Here is a 26,975-nt window from a genome sequence, read left to right on the forward strand (position 1 = left end):
TTGATTGAAATATGTTTGACTTTAAGTTGACTTATTTTTGTTAATAAATTCTTGTATTTTAAGAAATTGTGTGAATTCATTCCATATATGTGCAGAGTTTATGCTGTTCAATAATGTCAGAGCTCATCTCACACCTTTCTATTTTGTCCTAATACCATCGCCTTACTGGGCTGGTATTCACAGGATAACCCTTAACAGACCAAAATATTATTTGATAAAATATTAAAATATTAAATATTAAATAATATTCTCAGATTCATAAGTCCAACAGTTCTGTTCAATCTATTATCTGAAAATGAAAACAGTGTGGTGTAAGAACACATACAAAGATGTGGCTATCTACCTAAACTGACAATTCAAGGAGAATGAGATTATTTACAAAAGAAGCCACGAGACCTAGTTGTATGAAAACTCTGGAGGAGCTGCATAGATCCACTGCTCATGTGAGAGAATCTGTCCACAGGACAACTAGTTATGCAGTTTCCAACTTAGGACTTTATGGATGTGTGACAAGAAGAAAGACATGGTTGAAAGATAGTCATAAGAAGTCCTTTGTACAGTTTACCGCAGCCATATAGGTGACACAGAAAAAGGTGCTCTGGTGAGTGTACATCAAATTTAAACATTATGGCCATGTGACACACCCATGGACGTACTACAGTAAAGTCAGCAGCACTCATGCACCTTCTTTTTATTGTTAGAGTGCACATTTAGTTCACTTCTGTTTTTTCTCAACTCCTTTGGTTTGTGATTTCATTATTAATTCTTGTTTCTTTTGCCGATTCAAACAAAATATGGCAGCCAGTGCTCAGAGCAACTAAATACATGGAGGTTTAATAGGACTTCACCACTGGTTCCTGCTAAAGAGAGGGAATTGGATATTACTTAGTCAAAGCAGCTTTTTGTATTTTGCCACATATTTGTATTTAAAGTTCAATATATTTAATTTCCTTTACAGGTGCTTAGTTTATTAACAAACTTAACTGTACTGTTTATATCCTCTGTAGTCAGTATCTGTCTTGTGTTTAGTTACCCCTATTATGTTGTTATGGTCTGATCAGCCAATATATATATACCCTTTGTGTCTTTTTTTTTGTTAGATCAATTATGCTTTGTTTGTGTTGATGTTTGGGTTGGAAAACAATTCCACACCACCCCTATGGTGTAACTTTTCATAGGTTTCTAGAAGAAGTTACACCTTCTCCTAGGATTTTCCTCTGAAAGACCCCGGATCCAGGTACCATATGGCCTCTACATTCCGTAGAGTCAATTTAAATGTGTTTACCTCGTTTAATGCTGATCACCTCACTGATGGAACCAAAACTAGCTGACAACCTACTGAAGATATTAAACCTAATTACAAAATATATAAATAAAACATCAGCCTGATGTTTTTAACAGTTCTGAAAGCAGAACAAAACAGAAGCCAAAGTTCAAAGGCACTCCTGATGTTCCTAACTCTTTCATGGGTTAACCCACCGCTGTGTGCTTTCAAGTAACAATCGCAGCTAAGATAAAAGCCAAAGGAAACCACTGCGGCTTAGCTGACCCGTGCAGAAAATCTCTTAGACAGTGACAGCACTATTTTCTGACTTCCAAACACATAGACAGCATTAATGACTAATGTGCAAAACCTGCTTCAGAAGACTGTGTTATTGTCCTGCTCAGCCTGTAAAAACAGATGACAACAATGGGAGGTTTGTGTTGTCTGGAACATATAAATCACTGGGATTATTTTTTACTCAGATGTGTGGGTTTTTACATAATCTCAAGTGTGTAGATAAGGAAATTGCTCCAGAAGACTGAAGACTGCATTCCCAAAGACCAGTTCAACGTCTGCAGAAGCATTACCAAAGGTCAGCGCCAGCGTCATCATGTTGTTACTGTACTCATTGCTTATTTACACACTGTAGTAATCATTACTACTTTATTGTAGAGAAGGTCACTCAAGCAAAGTGTGCAGGAAGTTCACTGAAATGTATAGAAAGGAGGAATTTTCATCGATTTTAAAATGCTTTGTCATTTGTCAGAAATATTAAGTCATGCTTTGTGTTTTTCTTCCAATTAGCCAGACTGGTAAAAACACACAACGCATCCGGATATTTTTTGTCCTCCAGTTTTCACATTTTTTTGGCGTAGTTTGAATTTATCCGTCAAACAGAAAAACAACCACTTGTTACAGTCTAATGAGAACATCCAATCAGTAAAACATGCATGGACCCATACAAAAGCTCCACCCTCGCTCTAACTGCTGAATGTAAGCCGGCAGTAGGTCCGTGTTTCCCCACAGAATAAAGGCATTGCTCAGTGACCGCCTCCGGTAACCTTGGAGCTGTTCCGTTCACTGGTACCGAAACTGTGCTCAGGACTTTGAACATTAATCTGAGTCAGAATTAAAATATCAGCTCTAGGCAGGAAGCCAGCAGGTGAAGCGTGAGGAGGAGGAGGAAAAGTTGGGGATCCCATCAGGATCTTCTGTCACTGCGCTGGTATTAAGTGAAGGTTTATATTTCCAGAAGCGGATCGGCTCACTTCCCATTTTAACTTCATGGCTCAGCGCTCCGCTCTTCCCATCATTCCCATCGCGCTGCTGCTGTTCGGACTGGTTGGCATCCTGCTGCTCACCATTCCCACCCAGGACGTCCGGGACGCCCCGGGGTTCATGGTAAGGTCCGTTCCTCGGGGTGCTTCTAGGCTGGATGAGAGCTGGCATGATGTGCAAAGCACAGTTTTGTTTCTGTAATATGGAAGTCAAACACTGACAAAATGAAGACGGCTTGATAATTAATTAGTGAACAGTCATGTCAGGGAGAGTTATTGTACCACATTTTTAGAAGACAAGAAACCACTTGTTGGGAAGTAATATTCACCTCAGTCAAGTTTAATCTACTAGACACTCCAGAATAAATAAGAATATTATCCAAAGGTTCATTAATTCAGTTGAAAAGGTGAAACTTAACATTTTAAGCACTTATTTCTGTTATGGCTTACACCTAATGAAAGTTTAAAAATTGGTTTCTCAGAAAATTTAAATGTTCTATAAAACCAAAAAAAAAAAAGAATGTTGTATTCTGGTTTACAAGACGGCTGACATGACCATTGTCCAGCAGGCAGTCACTGATAGGCCACATAGTCAAGCTAGTCGCTGTAGAACCTGGCTGTTAATAGAGTGCTGGATCTAAGCATATTAATGGAAAGTTTAGTGGATGGAAAAAGTGTGTTGTACAAAAAGGTGCACAAGCAACAGGGATAATCACAGCCTTGAAAGGATTGTGAAGTAAATCCTGTTCCATATTTTGGGTTTTGGGATATTTCTGAGAACTCAGAATCAGAAACATAAGGCTGAAGTTGACCCTCAGAAGGCTGAGGAGTAGTTCCTGGAAACAGTACAGAAGAGATCGATGATGCAAGACAGCGCACATGAGGAAGATGACAATGGAGTAGATGGACAATGTTGATGTAACAGGAGGTGTAGATGACAACGATGACGATGATGGAGCAGGATATATACAAAAGGATGGTTGGGCTGAAGACTGCACAGAGAAGATTTTTGTGACCTTTGTCACAAAATTAGATGTGGATCTATGTGCTCTGTCAGCCGTACCCTCCGAGGTAGGAGTGAAGGTCTTGTGACGACGACAGCATCATATGTAAGACAGAGCAACAGAAGGAACCAGTGAAGAACAATGAAAACCAGTGAGCTAATATACTGAGGTAAGAGTGGAAGATAGGATCCAAGTGAGCTAATCAAGGGAATGTTGAGCAGCTGGGTACCGATAGTGCTGAGCAGGGAAACTGAAAGAAGATAAATAATAGGCACAGGAAACTAAACTAGACACAAAGGAAAACTACAAACCAAGGTGGTAAATAAACTAACACTAGTCTAGAAAATAAACTAGAAAACACAGAGAAGAGAACAAAAGAAATAAGTAGGAACTAGACCTAACGGAATTAACTAATATGGCAAGATCTTTCAAACATAAAGAAACAACAAGGAAATGATCAAAATACAAATGAAAAACCAAAACCCAAACACCCAAGGATCATAACACTGGGTTGCATAATATTAGAAAATTATGCATGATCATATTATCTAAATATTGAATATTGAATTGATATCAGTTCCAGTAAATCCACTCCTCACTCATGTTTTTTGTGGTTCCAGAACGACTAGTGACGTTTAGCATCTTGAAACTTATCTGTGTCCGGTGTGGGCATCTACAGCCATGGGACTTCATCCAACAAGCTAAATATCTTATTCACATACAAAATGTGTATTCTTAACACTTTGAATATATTAACCAACTATTATGCCCTCCAGTTGTGATATTAATATTATTCTTCACACTAATGCAGCAATAATGATTTATTTGCAATATATTATGCAGCCATAGCATAGAATCTGGTTGGAGTCAGAGCTTTAAGAGCCTCCACACACAGATGTATCAAGGAAATGAGTTACATTTCACATTTCTTCTGTTAAAACGTTTCTGAACCAAAAACAACATCAGTAGCATATTACCTGGACTACCAAAAGATGGACTGGACTATCCTCTTTTTATTCCACCTGGAAATCAAGACCACCAGAGTGGAAAGGCACAAAATCCATATGGCTTGAGATCCAGTTTGAAGTTTCCACTATCACTGTAACTTTTAGAGCACTTCTTGCTTCCTTCTGCTGACATGCGTTGTGGAGATGGGGAGGCTGATTTCATTTTTCAGCAGGACTTGGAACATGCCCACACTGCCGACAGTAGCACTACTAGTACCGCTTTAATGACCATTGCACAGTTTTTAATGAAAGTAAAAGCACCTCTTACTTTTTAGTAAATATTTTCTTTTTATGGTACAACCCCAAAAACACTTTTGTAAATGCTACTTAATTGTATGTCAGTAGTAGAATTTCAGTGCTTGAGCTTTTCACAGTGTTGACAAATGCTTGCAGCATTTGACTTTTTGCCTTATCTGCCTAAATAGCAGCTAACTGGTGCAACATTAAAAAAGAAGTAATAAACTAGTAATAAAATAGCTCACCTTTGCTTCAGTGCTAATGCTACCTTTAAGTAGCCGCTAGCTGTGTTTTTGGACTAGTGCTAACTTTATGTAAAAACTAACTGTACTGCATTGCTAACACTTACTTGCTGCTATGATTTGGTGCTTATGCTAACTTACTGTATCTGATAGCTGTGCCTCAGTGCTAATACTAACTTCCTGCTGCAAATAGCTGTACTGCAGTTGTAACACTTTTTGTAGTAGCTCGCGATGCTACAGCTAACTTTTTGCACCAGCTAGCTGTATGTCAGTGCTAATCTTAACTTCATGTAACAGCTAGCTGTACTTCAGCACTAAGACGAACTGAATGTTGTAGCTTGTCTGTGCTTTAGTGATGAGAACTTTCTGTGCTGCACCGCTAATACTATTTTTATATTAACAAGATTTTATCACAGCTGGTTGTTTTTATTTCTAGACTCCTTTAAAACAATCACAGTCAAAATATTGGTTAATATCCCTACTTATGAAAGATACAATGCTCTTTGCTGCTGCTTTTATAAAGGTAATGTCGAGTTAAGTTGGTATTCTTAAGCAGCTTTATAAAAATCTTCTTACCTGTATGTTGGATTTTGTGTTCCAGCAGAATCACAACCCAATTACTTCTTAACCATATACTATGAACATTAAAACTACTAAGCTAAAACCTATAATTTATAGGACCGAATAATAATGTGGTAAGGCAAATTGATAAAACCACAGTATTTGTATGTTTAGATTTAAATAACTTAAGAATGGACTATAGAACTTTTTTGGTTTTTATGTGTTTACTACTCAACAATGGCTAAAAGTGACTCATTCGTGTCAGTATCCATTTCAGGTGTGGCCTGTGTGTCCTGCTGATAAACGGCAGTACACTCATTTTGGCGACAGTTAATTTTCAAAACTTTACTGGCGAACTGAGTGATAATAGCAGCAAATCTGAAACCAAGGAAAAAATAACTTACTGAGATATTTTTTACCTTTGTTGAGAAAGTTGTGTCTTCAGAGACATGACACCCTTTTGCAGTGCTGTTCAGAGCTGGATTTCTTCACAGTTTAGCTCACATTTCTAGCCCATTGTTGTGTCTGTCTTAATTATGCCACCAGACTGAGATCCCATGGTTCCCATTTTAAAGTTTATTAAAGCTGCTCTATTAGTCAGACTGGCTACACAGAAACAAAAAAAGCAGAATAAAAAAGGGTTTTCTTATCATTTACTGGGAGACAAATTCAGCTTTGTTTCCTAACAAGTGAAAGGACAAAACAGAGCGTGAAAGCTCATTGTGTTTTCAGTAAGTAGGTTGTTACAGCTGACTGCACAGCAGAAATGAGAAAATATAAAAAAAAAAAAAAAAAGGTGGACATGTACACATGCTCAAACATTTATATAGATTTAAGAGGTTGTGTGTTTACAGGTACATGATTGTGCATGAATATGTGTGTTTTAAATTCTGCATTTGGAATTACTGTATATGTGTGAAAAAGAGGACTTTAAAGCTATGGAAGATTCCAATTTTGCTCCAATAGCCTTTGATGTGTCTTCGGTGTCAATAAGCCTGCCGTCACGCTGTTACCTATTTTGCCATTTCTGTTGGTGTATTGAAAAATGCATGTTACTAAAAGTAAGGAAACAAGGGGTTTTTGAAATCATAAAGTCCTGCTGTAATGAAGAGGTCTTCATTACGTGGACTATCCCTATTTAAGTAATTCATAGCACTTTAAGAGCACCTTTGCACTTTATTTGCTATGAATCAGAAAAAGGCAGACCCAAGATTCAGCCAGACACAGTACTGAAAGTTTAAAAGGTTTATTCAGCCACAGGAAAACGTCACACAGATAACACTCCTCACAGCTTCCAGGAATCACTGCTTTTGTCTTGAGTGGAACCTGAAACCCTGAGGGGAAACCTCAGTGGGCGGCAGGCGGTGATCTCCACAGCACAGGTAAGAAGTGACTCCAGGCTGAATAATCCGAGGGCTAGGCTGGCTCAATAATCCAAGGACAGAAACAGGGTCAACGATCGGAACAAGAGGCGTCAGACAAGGGGCAGGCAGAGGCATAAACCAGATGCAGGAAACAAGGTCGACAACCAAAATCCAAATAGTCCGACAGGGAGCAGGCAGAGGCATAAATCCAAAAGGCAAGGCAAGGTCAAGAACAATTATCAGACAGGAAGGAACGATGGATATCTACTAACACAAATGGCTTTCAAAAATCAGGCACCTTCTGCTTGTCAGAGTCAGTATATATCAGGGAAGACACAGGTGCTTGGCATTCCACAGATTGCACTACACTGCAGCAGCCACCAGGTGCATCTAATCTGCTGATTGCATCCAAGTCGGGGGCTCCACGAAGGGCTTGACCTGAGAAACGTGGAACGTGGGGTGAATCCTCATGGAGTTGGGTAATCTCAGTCGTACAGCGACAGGGTTGATGATATTAGAGATTGGGAAAGGTCCAACAAATCGGGGTGCCAATTTCCGGGATTCTACCCTTAATGGGAGGTCCTTGGCGGAGAGCCAAACTTTCTGCCCCACCTGGTACTTAGGGGCAGGGATCCGTCTCCAGTTGGCCGTTCTTGACTGAATCAGTGACATTCTGATCATCGACCTCCTGGCCTTTCTCCATATTCTTTGGCACCTTAGGGCATCGTTCCTGCTCCTGACCTCATTCTCTGCAGTTTTCTTAACCTTCTCCAGTTCATGAATTGTCTTTCCTGCTTCATTAATATGCTCAGTCAATTCACTTATTTCCTGTTGCAGGTTCTTGTTCTCCCTCTTCAGGATCTCCTGGTGGTCCAGAGCTTCTTCATAGGAGTTTTTTATTTTGAACATCTATGTTCAAAGCACGTGCCTCCTTCTGAGCTCCTTCCAGCTCGGCTTGACTCTCTTCATACTTAGTTCTGCACTGAGTCACCTCGCTGTTAGCCTTGGACATAGCACGCTGCAGCTCAGGTTTGGCCTCCTGCTCCTCCTCATACTGCTCTCTGAGCAGATCACAGTCATGATGAGCCGACTGAACAGCATGAGCCAGAGCGTTCTTGGTCTTAATCTTATTAAATACTTCTTTTAGATCATGGTCTTCTTGAGGTACCTTGGATAAATCCGGGTGTGTCTCCTTGACCTCATTCTCCACACTGACCTCCATAGCAGCAGACAAAAGGCAGGGAGTGGAGCATGACTCAGACCAACCCAGAATTTCTTTCTTTTTCCAGTCAATGTGAGGGTTGTGTTTCTGCAACCAGGAGGCCCCTAGGACTACAGGAAGTTCAGGTGAATTTATGATCATGAAGGTTACATTCTCTTGATGATTACCTCCAACTGTTAAGGTAATTTCCTCCGTCCTGAGGTGTGAATTGTTCATGCTGTGACCATCCAATGCTAGCACTTTACGTGTGTCAGCTGACGGAATGAGCTTTATGTTGTTCTTATTGGCGAATGCTTCATCCATGAATTCAGTGTCTGCTCCTGAATCAATAAACACGGCCCCCTGGAAAGACTTGGAAGAAGTTCGAAAATGAGCAGGAAACAAGAAGGAGGAGGCAGTTAGCTGACTTCGGCTCAGTAGAAAACTCTTGGTTCTGCCCAACTGCATGGGCTCACAATCCTCATTTTCCTTAGTGAGAGGTGACCGACTCCTTCTCTCATGCCAGAGTGCAGGACCCTGAGTTAATGAGGAGTGACCCTCCTCATGTCGCTTCCCCCTCCCTCTCTCTGCCAGCCGAACTTCAATGCGAGCAGCCAGGTCCTCAAGTTGTTTCAAGGAAGAGGGGTAGTCACGGGTTGCTAACTCATCCTTGATGTCTGCGTTTAGTCCTTGCATAAATGCATCAATCTGTGCTGCCTCATTCCAAAGGCTATCTGCGGCGAACAAATAGAAGTCAATTATATAAGACGAGACAGACTGATCACCCTGTTTGAGGGACAGTAAGCCTCTTGCGGCTTCACGACTTGGAAGAACAGGGTTAAAAACTCGAAGGAGTTCCTTGGAAAAAGTTTCATAGAAGGTACAAGATGCAGACCTGTTCTGCCATTCAGCAGTCCCCCACTGCTTCGCCCTTCCTGCCAGCAGAGATATAACAAAAGCCACCTTAGAACGTTCAGTGGGAAAGGATGACGGCTGAAGCTCAAAATGAATTTCACACCGAGTTAGGAAAGCTCGACACTGGTCTGGGTCTCCCCTAAACATCTCAGGCGGAGATAGGCGTGGCTCCCTTTGTGACGGTGGCGGCTCGGAGACAAGATTGCCAGAACGTAATGTGGAAAATATTTCCTCCATGCTGGATCTCAACCGGAAAAAGGTCCCATCAATGTGGGTGCGCCTCTGCTGTGCTGGCGATGGGTCCACCATCTGCTTGTCAGAGTCAGTATATATCAGGGAAGACACAGGTGCTTGGCATTCCACAGATTGCACTGCACTGCAGCAGCCACCAGGTGCATCTAATCTGCTGATTGCATCCAGGGAGACAGGGTAGTGCAAACGTGCCAGAATCATAACATTATTAAAAGCACTTTATCTAGCACTTTAACAAATACTTTATTTAGCACTGCACTTTAGGCATGGATTTGCACATAATCATTTGCACACAAGTTTAACTTTTTATTTAATATTTATTAAGTATTTTAGTGATGAGCATGTAGCCTTTTGTTCCAGGCTCTGCACAGCTGCTCCTTGTTAAGAAGTGGCGTGGGTGTCTGTGAAAGGAGAATTGTTAGTGTTGAGGTAAAATAATGCTATCACTGATATTCTTGCGGCCTCAACCTCTCCCAGTCCGGATGTTGTGAGAAAGAACAGATGAAGAGCAGGAAATTAAGATTAACACAAGTTTAATTTGGAAGATCATAAGTCCAATGATTTCTAATGCAAAATGAATATACAAAATAACACAAGAAAGAAAATTAAATAAAGAAAAGAAAATTTCATGAGGGCCCTTATGGAGAGAGATCGCAGATTTCAGCAAAGCATGGCTGTCTTTACCCAGATGTCTCTGTCATTTCAAGTTCCAGGTACATTTTTATACTGTGGAGTTCAAAGATTACTGACTGTGCCTTCCCTTTTTCCATCAGGTGTTGTAAATCAGCCAAGCTCCCTTGTGGCATCTATACCATGGCCAAAAGTTGAAATTTATTGCTTTATTGTCCCTACAGCCAGCTTTTACTGCTTGCAGCTGCCGAGAACCTTCTAACCTCTGTTTCACCCTTGTGCCATCCTGTCCCCTGCTGTGATCTGTGCTCTCTCCTCAAGGCTCACTGATGTTAAATCTCAGTTTAATGTTCTCACATGCAAACTAAACTAATAGCATGAAATGACATGATTATAATTCTCAACATTAGTCAGAGCAAATAAGGTCTACTGTTGTGAAACTTGAGCAAGTGTTTGTGTAAAGTCTGTTTAAAAGTATCAGTGAAGGAGAAGTGTTGTGCTAAGGAAGTGACTCACCTGTCTTTTCTGTGTCCTCTCCAGGGTGTTTGGACAAATACTTCCCCGGGGGTCCAGACACCATTTATAGGTTCCGGGAGAGACCATGGAAAATGTGGGGGATTTGTGCATTTAATATTTGTGAGGTTTTATGGTGTTTGGGTGTGTAGGTTTAAAAAAGTATAAAATATTTATAAAACGTAAAGGGGGATATGTATATATTTGATAAAATGTATGTTTGAGTTGGAAGTTGTGAGATGTTAAATTCCATGTAGAGAATGGTTTAGTCCTTTTATCAGCTGTGCCTATTTAAGGCTGCAATTGTGTCTTGTTAAGAGGCTTGATGCTGTTAGGCTTGATGGTGTGCGCCTGAATAAATCAACTGCTACTTCCACCTTCCTCTGCCGTTACTATTATTTCTCACTGGTAATCCAGCCGCAAGGCCTCTAGTTAACACCTGCATATCTTTAAAGTATGTGTGATTCTGCACTCTCAATTTGAATAGTACATGTGTATTTGGATCAGAGGTGTGGAATTTACCTTGTATGGCTGTGTCAGGATGGGCTGGGTTACTTTTTCTGTGACCTTCTCGTTTTCATCAGTCAGTCAGTCATTTTCTACCGCTTATTCCATAGTGGGTCGCGGGGAAGCTGGTTCCTATCTCCAGCAGTCTACGGGCGAGAGGCGGGGTCACCCTGGACAGGTCGCCAGTCCATCGCAGGGCAACACACAAACAACCATGCACACACTCATTCATACACCTAAGGGCAATTTAGAGTTACCAATTAACCTAACAGGCATGTGTTTGGACTGTGGGAGGAAGCCGGAGTACCCGGTGAGAACCCACGCATGCACGGGGAGAACATGCAAACTCCAGGCAGAAAGACCCCCGGCTGGGAATCGACCCAGGACCTTCTTGCTGCAAGGCAACAGTGCTACCAACTGCGCCACCGTGCAGCCTACCTTCTCGTTTTATTTACTTTTCTCCATATTTAGTTATCAGCTGGTCATTTGGAAAAGAAATTCCTAAATGAACGTCCCCATGTAGTCATATTATTTTTAGCCGAAGTGAAAAACTAAGTCATGCCATCAGTTTCAAGCATCTGGCATGCAGGTGAGTAACTCTTCAGCGAAGACAAAGCATAGTTTGGCATGAAATTAGGTGTTATTATTGGTTTATTGCAGCAATATTTGAGTTGCAGCATCAGTTCTGTAGTTTGGTGCACATGTGCTTAGTAACTGTGGCATCCTGGCTTAACTGGTTATCAAATTATGTATGCTACAGTGTTACATGCACATGAATGCAATGCTAGAACAATATTTACCTAAGCCATTGTATTATCCTACAATATTAAAATGCAAGGCAGATATGCCGTAGTGTGATGGGGTATTAGTCATTTTCTTAAAGGGCATTTCCAAATTGGTTCCAAATGCAGAGCAAGAAGCACCAAAACATCCATTAACTTGGGCCAGAATCTACAGCCTTTAAGTTCAAGAATGTTCTTGAACAAAAGCTGTTTGGTTCCTAATTTCCCTACCAGGCAAGCTAACAGATTGGGTTGTGGGAACCATATGACCAAAGTCCGGTTGGTTTCTTACATGAAGCAACCGTCTAATTTTGGACCATAATGAGGAGCTCAATACTTTCTTTGTTGGCAGTTCTGGTACTGTGAACTGACAGGTTCAGGTGGTTCCAGAACTTTTTCCCTATTCTTTTCCTTTTAAAATCGGGATCAGAATAAAAATAAGCCATTGACCCCTTTTTTAGGGTAGTGAGAAATCAATAAACTCTTTATAAATGCCAGATCTTTAATCAGCAGGCATAATATTTTGAACATTTATTTATAAAACTGTCTTTAATTAGTTGTTGCAGAATTAGTTGTTTGCTTTCATTTTGTTTATCCACCACTTTGTCCATCCGTCCGTCCGTCCATCCATCCATCCAGTTTGGGGTTTTAGTATGGTCCCTATTTAAAGCCGTGGCCCAAAATTTGACTGAGAACTATGGAACTGTAAGTCTCAAAAACGAATGTAGTTTAACCATGCTACACTAGTCTACTGGCTTCCTGACACCAAAGGCCAATGTCCCACTCTTTAGACTAGAAATGTTCTAGTCTGGCTGGACCTAGTTTCAAAATCACCTTCTAAGAATTATCTTTCAACATTTAAGCCTTGTCCTTATTGTGTTTTCTTTCATTTGTTTATTCCCTGCAGTATGGGATTGTCCTGGATGCCGGTTCTTCGCACACATCTTTATATATTTATAAGTGGCCTGCAGATAAGCAAAATGGCACCGGTGTGGTCACCGAGCTCAACAAATGTCACGTGGAAGGTAAGTATCAGCATCTTCTCCACCAAAACCAACGCTTTGCATGTCAAATACAACTCAGGCACAATCCTACCCTACTGGGAGACAGATCAAACTGCCACAAAGCTTCTGCATCGAGATGTTAGGGAGAAAAAAAACTAGTACAAGAAATAAATATGTATATGTTTTTGCTTTTACAGTTTTACACACACTTTATTTGATCAGATCTGCATGCCGTGAAATAAGTATAGCTTCATTGAAACATAAAATGTTCTTAAATTATCCAATTCCTCTTTTTTAATTTAATTCTTACTTGTATTCAGAATTTTCACATTTCTGAACCTTATTCTGCTGCTTTCCATTGAGGAGCAGCCAGTTTTCCTGATCCTTTATATCCTTAAGCGAGGAGTTCACCATCCTGCTCTCTCTGGTGCTAACACTAGCCTAAATAATTGGCTGTAGGTTAATAGGTGAGGTAACAGCTACACTATAGGAGGGTTGGAAAAATTTATTTAAACTCAGTGACACTTCACTGATTCACATGAAATGGTGTTTTACAGCACTTTAATAAAGCATAGCTTTGCTTGTTGATGTTTTTGATTTATCACTCTCCATTTTGTCAAAGTTCAAATATTTTTTCTTGTTGGATCAAAAAAATGTGTTTCTTATTTATTCTGAAAGAAAATTTTCACATTGTTTTATAACTGTAAAATGCCCTGGTCAGCAGAAATGCTCTGAAGAAGACTGCCTATGCAGGCAGATGGCATTGTAACCATCAATTCTAGTCTTATGGGTGTAAACAGATCTTAACAATGACATAACAATAGAGACCTGCCATAACCTGACAGCTTTTTATAAATATGATGCAACAGGTTGATGTGAACCAGATGATTGTTTTGTCTGTTTCTCTGCTCAACCCTCACCAAGGCGATGGGATTTCCAGCTACATGGGTCAAAACGGAGCAGCAGGGAGGAGCTTAGAGGCGTGTCTGGATCAGGCTGTCAAAGATATTCCCAAAGAGAGACACCAGAACACGCCCGTGTATCTGGGAGCCACAGCAGGCATGAGGCTTCTGAAGTGAGTCACTCTGTATGTGTTTACAGCGTTATCATCGTTTTGGTTCTCTACACCGTTGAGCTGTTAATTTTTGTTTACGGTTTTTAAAATTATCCATTAAGAAGCTAAAGTCTAAAGAAAAACATTGAAACACATTTAGAAATCCAACGGTACTATTGAAGAAGTTGAAATTCTATTTGTAAGAAAATTATAAATAAAGTTGCATTTTGTGCAGTACTGTAGCTAAGGTTCTGTCTTCTATGTGTTTTTTATTCAAGTAAAATCAGAAGATTATCATACCCACAGCATGATGCTGCCACCACCATGTTTCAGGTGTGCAATGTTAGTTTTCTGCAACACATAGATGACTTCTAAAATTGGACCGAATCTTATTTAGGGGTATCAGAGTAACAGAGGGAATGGCTTTGTGCTCCAATTATTTTATGTTTGTGAAAGTTCATCACTTTAAAAATTCCTGGAATGATACAAATGTTTCACATTCCAGTTCCTGTTGGTTTTTATTCATCTTAAAGGATGGTAAACTCCTCCTATTAATCTGAAATACTATTAAAATTAGGTTTTTCATTCAGTATTTCCAATCCAGAGCAGTCGGCTCAGATTCTGGAAGAAGTGGGCCAAAAAATCAAGTCATACCCTTTCAACTACCGTGGAGCTACTATTTTGAGCGGACAGAAGGAGGGAGCATACGGCTGGGTCACTGTCAACTATCTCTTGGAGAACTTCATCAAGGTACGTCATGTGGAGATGACACATTTCTGACCTTAGAAAAGAAAATACTTTTTGTAAAAACATATAAACCCATTGGTTTTACACTGATTGTTTTCCTGATTCTGTTTGTCCAGTATGGGTTTGTTGGGCGTTGGTTAAGCCCTGGCAGATCAACAGTGGGAGCACTCGATTTTGGCGGCGCGTCCACACAGATAACGTTTGTTACTCAGGAGACGGTGGAGGACATACAAGACATGATGAAGCTGCGTCTTTACGGCCACGAGTACTTCTTATACACCCACAGCTTCCTGTGCTATGGCCAGGACCAGATTTTAAAGAGACTGCTGGCTCACATTGTGAAGGTAGTCATGCAGTTTCTACTCTCAGTGAACTGTGTTCAGTTATGTTTTGGCTCTGAGTATTGGCAAGTCCAAAGAGTGCTGCCAAACAAATCATTTTTAAGTCACCAATGTAAAAACTAATATTTGAATCATTCAGGATCATTGTTCAGATGTTATTGGACACTGGCTTTGAAGACATTCTAGAAGAATGCAGGTATATATTTAAAAAAAAAATCAAGCTTGTGCACTCAATGCCTGTTTATAAATCATTGAAATTAAAACTTGTATATGTATTCAATACATGTCCAGTGTAGTCGTGCATATTTACTTATCAGGATCCTTTATACAACTTGAAGGTGAGTATTTACAGCATCCTCTGCTGGACAATGTGAGCAACAGCAACAGAATATTATTGTCTACCTTCCACAGCCTCATGTCTTATCTTGATTCACCTTTTGCAATCTTAAAGTTCAGTTTGAAATTTCAACTTGTGCCCTGTTGAGGTTAGATGTTATTGTAGTCCTAATAATGCATTTACTTTACACTAAAGCAATTTGTTTTCTCTGTCTCTTTCAGTCTCAGGGTTACTCTCAGGTGGTCACTCATCCCTGCTTTCCTGCAGACCACAGCAAGACACTGAAAATGGTCAATATCTTCAACTCACCCTGCACCGTTAAGGACAAACCTGAGACCTACAACCCTCAGAGGAATTTAACATTACAAGGCAGCGGACATTACGAGCATTGCATTGGGAACGTTACCAAACTCTTCTCCTTCAACAGCTGTCCCTTTTCGCACTGTTCGTTTGACAAAGTCTTCCAACCAAATATCACCGGCAGCTTCATGGTAAGAAAGACAGAAGGAAACATCAATATGCTATCGTAAGAGTAGTAAAGATGTTTAGCCTTAAAACAAAGTAATTCAGCGCCACGACCACATTATGGTAGACAAGGTCCCAATCCGTCTATCCATCTGCTCATCCAGATACTAAAACTCTTCAATTTGAGGCAAACATTGACCGCTGGGAGCAATCTACTGACACACCTCTTGCTTTTTGATATACAAGCATTGGACAATCCTTATAAGCATCACAGGCACCCGGTACTCCGACAGCACCCCCCTCAAAATACCTAGGGAGGCACGGTCATAAACCTTTTCCACATCCAAAAACACAGCTAAAAACCAGACAACCAAACTTGCATGACCCCTCTCTCTGCAGATCCACAATGGCAAACATCAGGTCCACCGTTCCAAGGCCAGGACTAAAACCACACAGGTCCTCCGCAGTCTAAGGTTTGGAGTCCCTTTTCCAACACCCTAGGTAGGGGTGGGCAACCCTGGTCCCTGAGGGTGGGTGTCCTGCATTTTTAAGATGTGTCTCTGCTTCAACACACCTGAATCAAATAATTAGATGATTAGCAGGACTCTGGAGAACTTGACTGCATACCGAGGAGGTAATTGACCCTTTTGATTCAGGTGTGTTAGACCAATTACACCAGTCCTCGAGGACTGAAGTTGCCCACCCTTGCCCTAGAGTAAGCTTTTCCAGGGAGGCTGGAAGTGTAACTGACGTCTAATAGATATTATTGACTGTAGATTATTTATTGGCCACACCTTTTTGTTCCTACAAAGGTCTGAGACAAAGACAGAAAAACTACATTCTATTTGGTTTGTGTACCTGAAATCGGCTGGTGTGTTTGTGTGTTTTTCTTTTAATTAGCATTTTCAAGACTTCATCTGACTGTTAAATTACACAGATCAGTTGCCTGGCAACATTCAAAGCCTATAAACTTATTGTCCCTGGCAGGAAAATTAAGTACCACATAGCCCTCTGTAGAACAAGGAAGATGCCATTAGCCCTCAAGCTGCAGATTAAAAGTGCACTGAGATGCCTGCATTATGTACACGTGTATTAAAATGAGATGAGGGAACCATTCAGCCGTGTAAGTCTAAAATAACATGCAAGTCCTTGTGGAGCTTAAGTAAGCTGTGTTCAGCCCTTAGGTGCACAGAAAAACACTGGTGTGCCATTGTGTCCTTTGATTTAACCAATTTTTGCATCTTTACCCTGTTTTTATCTTTAGGCGTTCTCTGCTTTTTTCTACATTCACTCCATCCTGCAGCAAATTACCGGGGTCACAGTAAGCACCCCTCAGCAGCTGGAGGAGGCCACCGAGAAGCTTTGCGGCATGAAGCACAGTCAGGTAAAGAACAACCTTTCCAGAATCCAGAAATATTGAAGCAGGCAATTTGGGAGCGGGCGGTCTGATCACTGAGCTAAGATAATAAAACACAGAACTCAGAGAAATCTCTCATCAATCAGTCCTCACGGGCGGAACTTTTATTCTTCAAAAAGCGCACAGAATCATCTTCATCAAAAATTCCAGAAGTCTCCCACCCTCAGTTTTTACGGGGCGGTTTTTATACAGATACAAAACATTAGTGTGTATTTGGATCCTCTTGACCAATTGAAATGCATCATATTCATTTACGTAATACATCTTGGCACTTTACAACATTGCATGTGTGCAGGCACACACACACACAACATTGCTTTCTCTACTTCTCCGAGAATACACTCTGGCCCAACATCTGGAAAACATCAAATTGGGCTACGTGACATTTTATAATAACGTTCTCATGACCTATCTGGATGCTGAATTCCAATGTCACAGTGACCTGGCTGCAGTCATGAGATTTTGTGACTGAACTGCACTAACAAGCCCATTAGTCTTTTTTCCTCTCGCCAAGAAGTTTCCTTAATGTAATCAGCTTGTATGTTTACTCAGAGTGAACAATTCTTCACATCTTGTGATGGTAAAAACAATAAAAACACTTTAAGCTTTAAGCCTCAACCCTCAACAGCAAATAGCATTATAAAATTCAACTGTGCCTTTTTGTTACAGCTGATGACTCTGGCTCCGAACGAAATGGCTCGTCTGGAGAACCTCTGTGCATGCTCTGTGTTCATCAAAACTCTCATACTGAAAGGATATGGCTTTGATGACGCTTCGTTCCCTCGCATTTCCTTTCAGAAGAAGGTAAAAAATGAGAGAAAAGCACCTAACAGATCATTTGTGTGGGTTAAGAAAATATGCCTCATGTCAGAGTCTTGTTGGTGTTTGTGCAGGCAGGGGACACGTCGCTGGGCTGGGCTCTGGGCTACATGCTGACTTTGAGCAATTTGCTGCCAGCAGAAAGCGTCGAGGTGAGGAAAACCCTCACCATCGGCGCATGGGGGACGCTCCTCTTTCTCTTCATCTTTCTCCTCATAGTCATCTGTGCCTTCCTTCTGCTTCGAACTCGAGACGGGAGGAAGAAAGCAGGTGATGAAAGCACCATCTAGATACCACAACCACCTCCCGAGCTGTGGAGAAAAAAACTTACAGGAAATTTGGATTTTGTGGTTTTGTCTGTTTTGCATAATTCCTCCTTCCAGCAACTTATAAAACAAACAAAAAAGATATACTGTGTCTGCTTTAACTTTCTGTTTTATGGATCATAAATACAACATAAACTTTCAACGGCATCAGAGAGCCAATGAATTTGAATTTACCATGGATTATTTCCCATATATATATATATATATATATATATATATATATATATAGATATATAAACCCCCATTCATATTTGCATAAATATCCTCTGACACGTTGCAGAGAAACCACATGCTTTCCTGTAACCTTCAACAAACTATCTGATTTAATTCTGATTGGATATTTGACTACGCTTCTTGGCAGAACTGGAGTTTATTTAAACTGGTTCCTGTCTTGGTTGTTTATGCAATTATTTCTCACAAATGTGAGATCAGGGCCGTTGTAGAAGCCTAATGTCAGCCAGCTTTATTCATCTCCAAACCAGTTTCATGCTTTTTGGGCATTGTCTTGCTGCAATATCCAACTGTGTACAAATTTTAACCAGCTAGCTTTTTCTTCGAGGGGAAGTTATAAACTTTGTTGGTAATTCTGCCTTTCTATTCCATCTGCTTTCTGTAATGCACCAACACCACTGGTAGTGAGATGGTTCCAGAGCATGATGCAGTCACCACCATGCATGATAATGTAATGTGTTGGACTCTGTGTTTATTCTCTTATGTACTTGGATTCACTGAAATGTTTAGGTTTTGAGTTGTAGTCTTTACTGAGCTTCTCACTGTAGCTCTTAGTTCCTGTTTTATTTGGGATTTCTAATTCCTTTTGTGCATAGTCTTCTGATAACTTCCTGTGTCTTTGTCACAGCTTTAGTTACATTTGGAGTCTTTCTGATGTTGGGTGAAGTTCTTGTTTGACAGTGGTTGGTTTTCTGTTTTTTGGGTGCTGGTCTCTGTTAAACCAGTCCTCCTGTTAGTCTCCCAATATCTCAGTCTTTTGGTTCTCACTTGAGCTGTCACCATTCAGTCATTACCTCCACCCAGTCCCAATGGCATTTCCATTCTCTTTGTGTGTTTTTTCTTCTGGTTGCTTTATCTCATTGAAACACCCAGCTGTTGTCCATGCTGCTGGCTCCTGCTCTGCTGCTGTTCATCTCGTTTAGATTTTCTATTTGTCTGGGACTCAGTCTTGTATGGTTTAATTTTTTTATATAACTACTTTGCATTGAACTCTGCCTCCTCTCTGCCTGCCAGCATTTGGTTCCTCAAACAAGCTTCTTCATGTGGTCAAACAGTTCAGTCGTTGTTGCTTGGTCAACACCCTCTCAGTCCATGTTGATGGAAAACTGGCTTCACTCTGGGCACTGATACTGGTCAGGCTGGAGATTCTCAGTTCATTGGAGGTTTGACCCCTAATGATTCTTGGGTTGTTACAGAACATCTGAACCAGTTCCCTTTCTTTGAGGGGGGCAGATTGGGTCAGATGGTTAAAACGTGTACCCATTTTTCTTTCAACAACTATTCCAAACACACATGAAAATTAATTTTTGAATTTTAAGCTTCTAGAATAGCCTTCACTTCAACCCGGTTGAAAAAGTTTAGACTGTCTTTGAAGGTTGGTTCCGTGTCCAACAACTTATTTAACGGTTGAATATCCAGCCAGAAGTTTGCCAGAAGCTCGCTTATGGTGACAAAAAGCATGTGCAACTTGCTAAGAGACATTTACCCAAATATTAGTGGGGGTGTATGTAAATATTTCAGCCTGTATGTTTCATTTTGACCCAGTGCGAATTAGAAAAAATCCACAATAAATTTTAATTTGTAAAACCAATTCTTGTTTGTAAGAAATGTTAAAGCTGTTTCTATAATCATTCCCCATGAGGAGTGGAGGTAAAATTGGAGAATATGTGTACAAAACCCACTTTAATTATGCTGAGTCTAACCGAAGGAAAGGGACTAATTTAATGAACATTTTAAATGTCAGTGCTGAAGTAGAAGGAGGTAAACTGTATTTATATAGAACATTTAAATACAGTTCAGACTGCCCAAAGTGCTGTGCATTATTTCAAGAATTTTAAACAGCAACAATAAATGAGAAATAGTAAAAATGTGAACTTGTCTGATTTCCACAGATGAGAGGGAATAAAAAGCTTTGTCTCCTTCATGCTTGTGATTGGATCTAAGGACAGGCAGAAAAAGTCTGTCTGTGGATCTGATAGCACTTGGTGCTTGATAGTAATTTACAAGTTCAGTAATATATCACGTGACGTGCCATGTTATGGGTTTAAAACAATTACCAAATTTTTTTTTACGTATTCTGAATTAACCAGGGAGCCAGCCCTGGAGTGATGTGCTCAAGTTTTTTTTTGGTACAAGTAGGAAGTCTTGCAGCTGCTGTTTGAAAAAGCTGCAGAGGTTGATGCTTTACGTTTGAGGAAGTCCCAGGTATAAAGCCAAGACGTAACAAAGGCATGAGTGACTATTAGGAAAAAATGAACATGTAAAACATTTATGTAGTCCACATAACACAAAATGAGCTCCTCAATGAACACTCACTGACAAAAATAACGGAGCTGACTGGGAACTGAAACAGCACATTCAGAAAGGTCTAATGACTGTTGCACTGATTATAAAATAGGATCAAACATAGGTTAGCACAATAAATTACAAATAAATTGGAATAATAGTGTGCACAATATTAATATAGCAAACAACTGGTTAGAATTTTTTGGCTATTAAATTCCAAGTATCAGCAATTCACGTCAGTATTAAATTTTACAATCAGCTTTATTGGCCAAGAGTGTCTAAACAAGCAAGGAATAAATTACTTTCACATGTTCTCAGCGTACCGACATTTAAATATTAATATATACATTTTACAGGAGAAAACATTGTAAGATTTTGTTTTAGCTTGACTAGCCCTAACATTGACCACCAGGCCCCAAAATCAAAATGGACGCACCATTCCCATTCACCGCCAGGTTGCACTGACTGCAACACTCTTTAGCGTGGAGGTTGTTACTGAGTGAAGGCGAACATCAGTCCGTAAGCACCTAGGGAACATTTTTATTAAATCTGTGATGGAGTGAAGTGACCAGGGGCCAACTCCAGCAGATAACAGGAAGGTTGAACATGTTACAGGAAATGGCTGTCAATTTAAAAACCTCAGATCAGAATATGTCCACAAACTTCTGCTAGGTGTGTTTCTATACTTCACCTGATAATGATTTATTATAGGAAGACTGTATAACTTACACTTTGTTTCTTTGATGAAATTGTGAAGTTTAGCACAGATATTTTATACATGTCTTTGTGCATTAAATTTAACACCTTTAATGTTTGTTTTTTTTAAAGGTGTTAATAGGTGTATGACAGTATTTTTATGTGATGTGGTGGTGTATGACCTGTTGGTTACAAAGTGACTATAACTGGCTAGTTTATATTTTTAGTTTGCAGTTTAGTTTATAGATTTGTTTATATTACTTGATCAGTAGGTCAAATGCTAAAAAATCGGATTTTTCTTTAGTTCCTAAAATGTATCAAACCTGAAAACTGCCACTTTCTTTTGGTCTGTTTTGGTCTTAAAAAACAACAGGCTCTTTCATGCAATATGTTTAAGCATACGTGATTTGATGTAAAAATTAGGGTAATCTTGTAATAATCTTTCTTTTGTAACAATCTTTTTCTGTTTAACTTTCTTAAATTGTTCTTGTTTGTTACATTGAGTTGCTGAATCAAAACAAATTGGACACAGATGACTTTGAATGTGTAATAATAGGAAAATCTCAATCGACCGGACTGGAAATCTCTTCAGCCAATCAAAAAACCTGATTGGTGCATTTCTAACATCATCATAAGAGCTAATATAAAACTTGCATTGCTAATATTGCTCCTTCTCTTGTGCACTTAAGCACAGTTTAGCCATTTCAACCAAAAGGGGTGGCAGAATTTGTCTGTATTGAAGAAAACATCTGATTGTGACCATTACTGTAAATCTTTCCCTTTCTAAGATCTTGACTGCTGTGCCCTAAATGTTTAGCCTGCAAATAGATTACAGGAGTGCATTCCAAGCATGATTGTTGGTGTTTTATTTACGCTATTTTGAACCATGGAAGTACCCTTTGCTTGAACCTGGATCAGAGAAGCTGCAAGGAGTAGTCGTACTGAAAGGGTGAAAGTTTATGAGTTTAAGTGCCACTAAGAGAGTTGGACTGGAGGCACAGCTGAAGATGTTCAAATTTTACATTTGGAGTGACCCACATTGACGGGATCACAAATGAGAACATCAGTGTGACAGCTCAGGTTAGAGACAAAGTCAAAGAGACGAAAATGAGAGGGTTTGGGGAAGTGCAGAGCAGGAATAGCAGAAGGATTTTGCTACAGGAATTCTATAATATTTTTAGTTTAAAATGTTATATTTTATAGAGACTCTTTTTTCGATTTTTCCATCATTTTATGCTATTTACAGCAATCTTAATTTTGGCCTGCAATATTCTTATCAAAACCAGTTTTTGCATGTGTTTGGAATCATTATCCTGCTGGAACATCTGAATTTCGTAAAGTTACATAAACTAAGTGTTGATTTGAGGTTAAAGAATAGTTCTCTTTCTTCACTTTGTGCAATGAATGCAAAAGGTTTACTTGTAGAAAAAGAGTCCCTCAGTATGATGCTGCCAAAGCCATCCTTGACAGTTGACAAAATGTATTTTAACTTGAAAGCCTTGCTTTAATTCCTCCCAGTATACTTGTCATTGTGTCCAAAAAGCTGAATCTTTGTCTCCTTTGACAGAAAAACCGTTTATTACAATGCAGTTTTGTTGGGCTGTGTGAGAAGCTGCAAAGGTGACCATTATGGAGCAGAAACTTCTTTCTTGGTTATGACTCTCGAAGTCAATGGCAACGTAATTAAAGACAGATTAAATTAAGTGGCGTGGCATTTTCTCTTACGTAAATTAGGTACTTCATATTAATTTTTGTCTAAATGATCACCATAATTAGAAGTAACTTTAAATCAAATCATTGTATATAAACGTCATTAAGTTATTTTAACGCAAACTTTAGTTCTAGTGTTGTACGCATTCCACTCACAATATGGCGGACGCCTTGACGTATCGTTTCTACAGGACAGCAAAGTCATAGCAGTTTCTGCAGCAGCTTCCACACCAAGCCTATTTGCCTTCAGAATAATAGCTGAATAAACAAAATAGATGCTTTTTCCTTAACGTTTCACAAAATAATGTAGGTTATTCATAATTTAGGTATGTAATCCTGTTTTGCACGGTGACTGTGTAACTTACATTTCTCTGTTAACGCTTAACGTTTTCAACATCGTCTCACTTTGAAAGCCCAAACCGGAAGTGAACCTGTTCTTGCTAGTAGCATCATGGCGGCGCAGTTTTGAGAGCAGAGAAACCTCTTTCTTTTCTGTTAATTTCTCCTGTAACATTCAACTAAAATCACAAGAGTCAGCCGGGGTTTTCCTCGCAGGGCAGCAGGGGTTGGAGTTTGACGAGAAGGTCCGAGGTTTCGGTCTGCTGCTTGCGTTGCTGCTCGGTTTCCTAAAGAGTTTGAAGATGTGTTCCCAGACCAAGGCAGCGGCTCTCATGGCCAACATTCCGCGGGCAGATATTGACCCTTCTGGGGTTTTTAAATACGTCCTGATCCGGGTCCACAGTCGAGAGGAGGGAGACGACTCGGAGTTGGATATAGTCCGAGGATACGGCTGGGCTGAGTACCACGGTGAGTCCAAGAACAGATGAGAACTTCATGTCGTGCTCCTCCTGGGCTCCTATAAATGCTCTTTTTATATTGCGACCAAAATATTATGTATCAGCACATTTCCTGCTGCTGGGTATTTACTCTATTACGCTATTTACAGACAAATAAGGTTTTTCATAAACGCTAAATATATATTTTTGTGCAGTTTGGGGCTCATTGGGTTGTTCTTTCAGCTAATGGCATGTTTTAAAGTCTGCATACTCAAGTTATAAATTCTATTAATTGTTTCAGCCTTACTTCACACCAAAAAAGGCTATTTATGAACGGTCTAATTTTGTTTTAATTCCATAAATGCCCGTTTAAAAAAAAAAAATGTAATCATTATTTTTCAGATTTTATATATGAGATTTTTTTGGGGGAGTGGGGTTGTTATTCGAGCCTGGGACAGTCAGAAGTTGACACCAACATTGATTTTGATTTATTGAATTTTTTTCATGCAAAGCTGTATGTAAATAAATTGCTCAACTTAGATTTCTTAAAAACTAAATTGTATTTAAAGACAAAGATTATGAATCAACATATTTTTTTGCTGTATTTTATGAATGTGGCTATAAACTCTAGTTTTCCACCACACATAACAAAATATTCAGGAATTTTCTGAACTTTAAAATCCTTAAACAGCAGTTTTAGCAGTTTCAGTCTCATTGTTTACATAACGACACAAATAATTATTTCTTTTTTTATTTATTTGTCCTGCAAATTGGAGGTTTTTGTGAGCCCAGGAGCACCAAAAACTGGCAGCAACATGTGATCTGATTTTACTCGATCCTTTGGGAATAAATTGCTCTATTCGTGTTGTTTGGACACAAAAATCCTTTTCTAAAGATTTCAACTTGAATATTGTATGTCAAAAATGTTTGAGTTTTTCCTGAATTCTAATATGACCTATAGCCCTCGACAAACATAAGGTATATTCCTGAATCTTCTTAATTTGACTCCTTAAATGTGTGTTTCAGGTTTTAAAGTTTCAACGTCTTTTTTATTTTTATTTTTTTTAAATTTCCCCTTTCCATTGATTCAGATTTTATTTAATTTTATTTTTTGGCTTGTTTTTTAAGGCGTTAGGGTTATCCAGTCTGAAGGTTTCAAAAGTTGGCATTAACAGTGACTCAGATATGTTTTAGTATTTCTTTCTCTTGTGCATATCCATCAAAATATTAATATTAATTTTCATCCGTTTCTTGACAATTTGAAGATGTACTTGACAAAACATTTTCACCTGGTCGAAAACATCAAAACATGAAATTCTGAAGAGGGCATAAAAAAATAACATTTCTGTGTTTTCTATATTAAAATGTAAAACTGCAAAAGTGATGATTCCTTTTATGTCTTTATGCACAGACCCACCGGTCGTTTGAATCTGCCTGGTGTTGCCTTTGGGACATTTTTATAACTCCATATTTCAGTTTGCACATAATATTTGATATAATTTGCTCATGGGTGTCGTAGTAATGATGAATAACGTCCGGAGGGAGAGTTTAACCGTGCTGATGAAGTGACCTCTTGTCACAGGTGATATCTATGATAAGGTTTCAGCCGAGCTGGAAGGAGGAAGCCTGCTGGACTGCGAGTGTATCGGGGGAGGCAGGATAAAACACGACCCAGATGCCAAGAAGATCCATGTGTACGGATACTCCATAGTAAGTAGAGACCCCCTGAATAAAAAGTGTGCTAGCTTGAATGAAATGCTTTGTTTTTTATTGTGACGCGGTTAAAGTTTCACCTGTTGTCACAGGGATATGGAAGAGCAAACCATGCGGTGACCACAGAGAAACTGAAGGAGCAGTACCCAGACTATGAGGTGACCTGGGATAATGAAGGCTACTGAAATAAGCAGCAGCTGGACTGAGCTGTGCCTGTTGTTCTGGACTGCCATGGCCTCTGTTACTAACAGAACAAACCTGCCCTTCAGTCTGATAGTTGAAACCCTCCCGAATGTATTGCAAGAACAACACTGACTGAGAAGATACAAGGTTTTGTTCCCAACTATTCACTGCATCAAAAACTAAAACTAATGCACAACTATCATTGTATGACTTTATACATCACACCGTGAAATCTCATTAAAGTACCTGGTGGATTATTTCACAGCCTCATTGAGCTGAGCCAATAATCAAAACAAAGATTTTCCACTCAGTCTAGGATAGCAGGGAACTATATCTGGATTATGGAGAAGAAAAGATTTAATGTTAACAAATTTAAAGAGTGAACATCATGTTTTATTGTAATTGAGAAAACGAGTTGAACTCCTGTGATAAAGGTTATTAATAGAAAAATAAAATAGGTTGTTTTTTTGTTTAGATCTCATGTAAGTGTTCTCTGCTATGTTTTGTTTTTTGCAGCTTTCTATTTCTGAACGTAAGAAAGACATTTTAATGAACATTACATGGATTTTGTTACTTTAATGTAAAAATCTCAGGAAAAATCAGCAGAAATGTGATGTGGAAATTTGATTCTTGAAAAAACGCACATCTTAAATTGAAAAACATATGTGGAACAAATTTGTATCCTTATGTAGGTTAAAGTATTTCTCTTCTTTCTATGCATTCAAACATTTAACATAAGATTCTCAGAAATATGCACAGCAGCTGGTATAGTCGGTGTAAGATCCTCAACTTTCCCAGTAAGAATTCTGACTTCGGGGGACGGTTTCTGTATTTCAGACTGGGAAATCAGCGGAAAAAGACAACTTTCATATACAAACTGAACACAGCAATAAAAGCCACGAGGTGCTGAATAGACCATGTTAAAACGCTCGCCCCACTTTATCAATGATTGATTTTTGTCAAAGTAATAAAGTCCAAACATAGTTCCATAAACACTCTTTTTATTGCTTACCAAGTATTCCAACTTCCACATTCTGGTTTATACATCCAAACATTGTCCAAAGACTGTTTTGTTCTTATCACAAACATCTGATGTCTCAACTAGAGTTCATAC

At 39.4% G+C, this 26,975-nt stretch overlaps 2 protein-coding genes across 2 annotated transcripts; both read left to right on the forward strand.

Annotated features, from left to right (window-relative positions):
- The first annotated feature begins 1,931 nt into the window (after nucleotides 1-1,931).
- On the forward strand, nucleotides 1,932-22,327 carry entpd2b (ectonucleoside triphosphate diphosphohydrolase 2b). Its single transcript, XM_047371664.1, has 9 exons — nucleotides 1,932-2,665; nucleotides 12,664-12,781; nucleotides 13,685-13,835; nucleotides 14,405-14,564; nucleotides 14,678-14,905; nucleotides 15,461-15,730; nucleotides 16,969-17,088; nucleotides 17,791-17,925; nucleotides 18,015-22,327. Exons 1-9 carry the CDS (start codon nucleotides 2,549-2,551, stop codon nucleotides 18,228-18,230), a joined length of 1,515 nt encoding a protein of 504 aa, XP_047227620.1. The 5' UTR covers nucleotides 1,932-2,548; the 3' UTR covers nucleotides 18,231-22,327.
- A 1,310-nt stretch (nucleotides 22,328-23,637) lies between these two features.
- Nucleotides 23,638-26,854, forward strand: phpt1 (phosphohistidine phosphatase 1). The gene is made up of 3 exons (XM_047371668.1): nucleotides 23,638-23,996; nucleotides 25,548-25,675; nucleotides 25,771-26,854. Exons 1-3 carry the CDS (start codon nucleotides 23,831-23,833, stop codon nucleotides 25,861-25,863), a joined length of 387 nt encoding a protein of 128 aa, XP_047227624.1. The 5' UTR covers nucleotides 23,638-23,830; the 3' UTR covers nucleotides 25,864-26,854.
- The last annotated feature ends 121 nt before the right edge of the window (nucleotides 26,855-26,975 follow it).

Source organism: Girardinichthys multiradiatus, chromosome 8, assembly GCF_021462225.1.
Source record: "Girardinichthys multiradiatus isolate DD_20200921_A chromosome 8, DD_fGirMul_XY1, whole genome shotgun sequence".
NCBI classification, from domain to species: domain Eukaryota; kingdom Metazoa; phylum Chordata; class Actinopteri; order Cyprinodontiformes; family Goodeidae; genus Girardinichthys; species Girardinichthys multiradiatus.